The sequence below is a fragment of the Pan paniscus genome, chromosome 23, assembly GCF_029289425.2.
Source record: "Pan paniscus chromosome 23, NHGRI_mPanPan1-v2.0_pri, whole genome shotgun sequence".
NCBI classification, from domain to species: domain Eukaryota; kingdom Metazoa; phylum Chordata; class Mammalia; order Primates; family Hominidae; genus Pan; species Pan paniscus.
This window is the reverse complement of record NC_085927.1, coordinates 47,534,859-47,541,300: the sequence shown is the minus strand read 5'-3', so window position 1 is coordinate 47,541,300 and position 6,442 is coordinate 47,534,859. Positions and strand designations below refer to the sequence as shown.

General features: G+C 56.6%; 1 protein-coding gene across 1 annotated transcript; it reads right to left on the bottom strand.

Moving 5' to 3' along the window:
- Nucleotides 1-1,306: 1,306 nt before the first annotated feature.
- On the bottom strand, nt 1,307-5,583 carry LGALS1 (galectin 1). The gene is made up of 4 exons (XM_003821569.5): nt 5,437-5,583; nt 4,072-4,151; nt 2,458-2,629; nt 1,307-1,506 (listed from the first exon to the last, which is right to left on the bottom strand). The coding sequence occupies exons 1-4, from the start codon at nt 5,443-5,445 to the stop codon at nt 1,360-1,362; spliced, it is 408 nt and encodes a 135-aa protein (XP_003821617.1). The 5' UTR covers nt 5,446-5,583; the 3' UTR covers nt 1,307-1,359.
- Between the last annotated feature and the right edge of the window lie 859 nt (nt 5,584-6,442).

Sequence of the window (6,442 nt, the reverse complement as noted above, 5' to 3'; positions counted from 1 at the left end):
AGTCACCCCTACTCTGTACCCCAAGGAGGAGGCTGCGGGAGTCTGGAGGCTGGGCCTCATGTCGGCTGGCTTTTACCTCTTGGTTCTCTGCAGAGGCTGACGTAGCTCCCAACCCCAGCTCCTCCTACCACAGAAACGGGCTGGCAATGGGGTGCCAGGGTCATCACCCAAACCCACTGTTGGGGTGGGGGCATCTGCCCAGGAATGAGAGCCGGCAGCTTCCAGACTAGTCCTTTGGTTGCCCATACAGTCTAGCAAAGTGGGGTGCATGGCCTGAGCCCACAAAGCCGGGATCCCTGAGGAGCCCCGCAGGCTCAGCTGGGCCTGGTACAGATCCGGGAGTCATTTCATCAATCAGAGCCCATTTCTTCCCCTTCAATCGGAGTAATAGCACCTCAAAAGTGGTGCAGGGATCTGGGTACAGTGACATACACCTGTGGTCCCAGCTACTCAGAAGGCTGAGGCAGGAGTATTGCCTGAGCCCAGGACTTTGAGGCTGCAGTATGTCATGATCATGCCTGTGAACAACCACTGCACTCCAGCCTGGGCAACATAGGCAACATAGGCAACATAGAGACCCCATCTCTAAAAAAATAAAAAATAAAAAAAAATAATCCGTGCACGAGGTATGGGAAACCACTATCCACTAAGCATTTACCATATGCCAGGTATTGAACTTGGCTTCTTTCATGCAACACGTCATTTAATCTCCACTTGATCTCAGCCAGAAGGCCAAGAAGTGACTGGTCTTTGGAATAACTCTTTGATAGGCTGTTTGTGTTATCCTCCTTGTTATAAAGGAATAAGCTGAGGCTCAGAGAGGTCAGTTAACATGCACAAGGCCACATACCTGGCAGCCCGTTGTTGTCTGACTCCAAATCTCTTTCTAGCTCATGAAGGCAAATGAGAGGGGTCTCGTATTCTTCCCTCCACCTCCCTGTCTTCTGCCCTGTCACTACGCACGAATTGGTCTGTCCTTGCCTCTTTCCCCCTTGATGTCATTTATGCAACATCCTTTGAGCATCTGCTGTGTGCTAGGGCCCACTAGGCTAAAAACAGTTTCAGGGCAGGGACTGACTTTTATTCAGTGGTCACTGACCCTCCTACTATGTGCCAAACTCTGTGTGCTTCGTCTGGGGGACCCAGCGGAAGACGTCATTGGAACTGAGGAGGTACCCGTGGACAAAGCGAATGGAAGTGAAGGAAGGGGGCAGGCCTGGAGGTGGGGGACCCCTCTCACACACACACACATGCACACACATACACACACACGCACAAGCACACACACATACACACACGAGGCTGGTTCAGAGGGAGCAGAGGCAGCTGCCTTTATTGGGGGCCATGGGCTGGCTGATTTCAGTCAAAGGCCACACACTTGATCTTGAAGTCACCGTCAGCTGCCATGTAGTTGATGGCCTCCAGGTTGAGGCGGTTGGGGAACTTGAATTCGTATCCATCTGGCAGCTTGACGGTCAGGTTGGCCTGGTCGAAGGTGATGCACACCTGGGGGTAGAGGAGAGCAGTGAGCCGGGCCCACATGCCATGGGCCCTTCCAGAACCCGTTCCTCATGTGGCCCTGACACAGCCCCAGTTTGTGGCTGAGCCTGCGGAGGTACATTTATAATATTTTTTCTTTCTTTTTACTCTAATCCTATGACAGATTTTTTTTTTTTTTTTGAGATGGAGTCTCCTCTGTCACCCAGGCTGGAGTACAGTGGCATAATCTCAGCTCACTGCAACCTCCGCCTCCCAGGTTCAAGCGATTCTCCTGTCTCAGCCTCCTGAGTAGCTAGGACTACAGTTGTGTGCCACCATGCCCAGCTAATTTTTGTATTTATATAGAGACGGGGTTTCACCATGTTGGTCAGGCTGGTCTCGAACTCCTGACCTCAGGTGATCCACCCACTTTGGTCTCCCAAAGTGCCGGGATTACAGGCATGAGCCAGCATGCTGGCTATTTTTTTTTTTTTTTTTTTGAGACAGAGTTTTGCTCTTGTTGGCCGGGCTGGAGTGCAGTGGTGCAATCTCGGCTCACTGCAACCTCCGCCTCCCGGGTTCAACCAATTCTCCTGCCTCAGCCTCCTGAGTAGCTGGGATTACAGGCATGCGCCATCACGCCTAGCTAATTTTTTGTATTTTTAGTAGAGACGGGGTTTCTCCATGTTGGTCAGGCTGGTCTCGAACTCCCGACCTCAGGTGATCCGCCCGCCTCGGCCTCCCAAAGTGCTGGGATTACAGGCATGAGCCACCGAGCCCAGCCTTTTTTTTTCCCCCTTCGTTTTATTCTAATCAACCACTGAGGTTCAAAGAGGGGCAGACACTGGCCATCACACAGGAAGGGAGGGAAGGGGAGGGGAAAGAGCAGGCAGGGCCAAGGTCTGTAGTCACTAACCCAGCCCCGCCCCAGCCCACCCAGCCCCTGTCCCTGGTCCCCGGTTCCGGTCTGCAGCCCACCTCTGCAACACTTCCAGGCTGGAAGGGAAAGACAGCCTCCCGCTGCTCGGTCCCCCAGGCCCCGCCGTCCTTGCTGTTGCACACGATGGTGTTGGCGTCGCCGTGGGCGTTGAAGCGAGGGTTGAAGTGCAGGCACAGGTTGTTGCTGTCTTTGCCCAGGTTCAGCACGAAGCTGGGGGGTAATGGGTGGGCATGAGGCCACCTCGGCCAGCTCCAGCCCCACTGACTGACTAATCTGTCACTCAGTATCCCATGAACGCACCTTGCTGGAAGAACTCACTAACAGAGACAAGAAACCTGGATTCTAGCTCTGGCCATGCCACCTGCTTACTGTGTGAGTGTGAGCTAGTCCCTGCCCCTCTTCCCCTGTTTGCTCATCTGTACAATGGGGGCTGCACAGGAGGGCTCGCTTGATTCTTGAAGTCATTAGCATCCTAGCCCTTTTGGTCAAGGTCAGTGACTCCCTCCACATGGTGACCTCCCGTCCTGTCTCGTACAAATCTCTGTATTCCCGGTGCCCAGCACAAGTGGGGCACACCAGAAGGAGATGCTTAGTAATTATGGGGCGAATTAACAAATAATAATAATAATACTCCCGGGCACGGTGGCTCATGCCTGTAACCCCAGCACTTTGGGAGGCCGAGGCGAGTGGGCGGATCATGAGGTCAGGAGTTCGAGACCAGCCTGGCCAACATGGTGAAACCCCGTCTCTACTAAAAGTACATAAATTAGCTGGGCGTTGTGGTGGGCGCCTGTAATCCCGGCTACTCAGGAGGCTGAAGCCGGAGAATCGTTTGAACCCGGGAGGCGTAGGTTGTGGTGAGCCGAGATCACGCCATTGCACTCCAGCCTGGGCGATAGGGTGAGACTGTGTCTCAAAAAATAAATGAATAAAATAATAAAATAACAAATAAATAAATAAAATAATAAATACATTTGTTGAGTGGTGATAATAGCAATACCTGCCTCTGAGGGTTTGGTTGAAATGAAATTAGTGCATGAGAAGTGTGCGGCTCTTAACAATATCAGCTGATCCTCATCCTCCTCACTGTCACTGCGCCATCCGCATCTCACTTCCTCCACACAACCACCTCCCCCCTTGTTTTTCTAACAAACTGAGGCTAGGTGAGGTTGGTTGACTGGTCCAAGGTCACCTAACTGCCGAGAAAATAAGGCAGCCGGCTGAGTGAATGAGAAGTGAAGGAAGAAGGACCGGACTGAGCCAGTGAATGAATGAATGACCAGACGCAGGAAGGAGGGACTCAGGGGGAAGGCGGCGGTGACGCCCGCCCCACTCCTCTCCCCGCCCTCCCCAGCGACGGGTCCCGCCCAGACCGGAAAGGGGTGGGGGCGGGGGAGTCAAGGTATTATAGATGACGAGGCTGTAGCTGGTGTAGTTTAAGAGGCTACAGCAGGGAGGGAGCGGGGGAGGGGGCGGCAACGGTGGGGGCGCCCAGACCCTGCGGGGGAAGTGAGTCACCCAGAAAACGCAGCATCGGCGGCTGGCCGTTAACCCGCTCCCGGCCAGGGAGGAGATGTGGGCTTGGCCGGCCACCCCCTCCCTGCTGGACCAAGCCCGTCCCTGCCGCCCACCACCCCGACTTCACTTCTCACCTCTTAGCGTCAGGGGCCACCTCGCCTCGCACTCGAAGGCACTCTCCAGGTTTGAGATTCAGGTTGCTGGCGACCAGACCCTGCACAGACAAGCCCCGGCCCAGCCGGGTTAGAGGACAAGGCCTCCACTGCCCGAAGTGTCCGGGGGTGGCTGGGGGTGGGAGTGGGGTTGTTCCCGCCCGGCATCCTCTGACCAAGCCAAGGGGAAGCCTGGGGAAAGGATTGAGCTGTAATTTCCAGCCTCCGATTGTCTACGTGGTCCTGGGAAAGTCCCTATTCCCACCGGGGTTGGCTTCAGTCTGTAACGTGAAGGTTCTAGAAGACAGGCTCTAGAAGATTTTGCAGATTGGCTTGGGAATTTTGGACTCAAGAGTGACTTGGGAGATGGGGTGCTCTGTCCCATCGCAGATGGAGAGGATCAGGCTGGGGAGGGGCCGACACTTGGCCCACCGTCACACTGAATGGAGGGGTCGGCCCCTCTGCTGGAGAGGAAGTGGCTAGGGGCGGGCGACCCCACTATTCTCCTTCAAGCCCCTCTCTGCAAAGAGGCCCAGGGGCTAGAGAGGAAACCCTGAAGAACACGGCCTCTCTGCATTAGGGAGAATAGCCCTGCAGTCGGGCTGTGGCTGGGCTGGCTCAGGGTTAACAAGATTGAGCAAACTGCTGGGCACTGCTGTTCCCTGGCACCCCGAGTGGGTGGGCAAGAGTTAACTGGTTTGAGTGGTTTCTTCTGCCAGAAACTTGAACCCTTTCCCTGGGGCCCGAGGAAGATTCTCACCTCCCTGCCACCCCAACCTCCCAGCTTGGGGGTGGTGGAAGGGAATTTCCCCCGCCCCCCCCCCCCCCCCCCCGCCACCAGCCTGGACACAACCACCCTCCACCCCCGACCTAGAAGGGCCCATCCTGGGCAGCTTGTCTCGGGTCCTGGCAACTTTTCAGCGTTCTCTGGAGCAGAGGGTAACTCTGCCCTGGCCTGGTGACCGGGACAGCTGCAGGGGAGAGGGGACAGGAGGCTCTTTGGGGTGGAGGAGGGGGAAAGGGATAGTGGCCTGGGTGTCCCCCAGTTGGCCACACCCTTCCCACGCTCACTTCTCAGAGAGCTGCAGAATGTCAACCCTGGGCAGAAATAACTGTGCTTTCAGACCCTGGAGGAATCCAGACAATTATCAATGCAGAGAAGGCCTTGAGGGACCATGGCGCCCACCCCCATTTTACAGATGTGGCCACTGAGGTCCAGAAAAGAGAAGGCACTGGTTCCAGGCCACACAGCTGGGGCTAGAATCTGCTCCCGATCTGCCCAGCTCTCCTCTGGCCATCAGTTCCTGCCCTATCCCCTGGACCTTGGGGCGGGGTCCCCACACTCACACAAGCCATGATTGAGTCCAGGAGGGTGTTCCCGGGGCAGGCGCACCAGCTGTCAGAAGACTCCACCCGAGAGAGATGGGCCCCCGGACGCTCCCACCCTTTTAACTGGACCGGACCGGGTGAGCCCCGCCCCCTGAAAGTTCAGCCAATTGCAAGTCAGGATAGGGCTGGGGGCCACTGGGGGCGGAGTCCGTGGAATTTTGAAGCCAGTTTTGGAGCAGAGGTGACCAATCAGAGTGGCGAGCTGCTGCCCCCCCTCACCCCCCCGCCCCCGGCCAGAGTCCAAGCTCCACCTCCTATTCTCCTTCATCCCTCTCCACCTCCCCACCAAAATTGTGCTGTGGCAGAGATTGGGGGAAGCCAGTGGAAAATAGTTTGATGATGAGCTAGGCCCACAAGTTGGCGGGAAGGGGCCTGTGGCCAGCAGGCTGGGCTCAGGGGGTGCCCAGAGAAGATGGCTGAGGAGGTGCAGGGTCCTTCAGGGAATCAGAGCTGGGGGAGACCAGGCCACTCCCGGGCAGGGACCAGGGCGTGGCTCCTGCTGCGTGCGCGTCTGCAGAGGGCCACTGACTTAACCACAGGCCCTGGCCCCACCCGGGCCTTCCCCGGAAGCAAGGACTACGGCTGCTGCGGCGCTCTCTCGCTCCTCGGGAAGGCTAAAGAAAGGCTGGGCCCGGCGCCAAGCCTGAGGCTGCAGGGCTTGGCTAAGGCCTCGAGCCGCCTTCAGGGGCAGGCAGGGGATAGTCAAAGCGCCCTGGCCTGACAGCCTCAGGCCTGAGAGTGTCAAGCCTAGGAGATGGCCCAGGGTGGTCCAGGCCAGGAGGGTGTGGGGTCCTGGCTCTGTGCACCCTGTCCTTTCTCTTTTTTATTTTTATTTATTTATATATTTATTTTTGAGATGGAGTCTCGCTCTGTCGCCCAGGCTGGAGTGCAGTGGCGTGATCTCAGCTCACTGCAAACTCTGCCTCCCAGGTTCAACTGATTCTCCTGCCTCAGCCTCCCGAGT

Excerpts from the sequence above, each read along its gene's own strand:
- LGALS1 (XM_003821569.5), bottom strand. Across the intron at positions 2,630-4,071 it reads GTGGCCCCTGACGCTAAGAG|CTTCGTGCTGAACCTGGGCA; the intron begins GTGAGAAGTGAA and ends ATTACCCCCCAG. Across the intron at positions 1,507-2,457 it reads AGCCTGGAAGTGTTGCAGAG|GTGTGCATCACCTTCGACCA; the intron begins GTGGGCTGCAGA and ends CTCTACCCCCAG.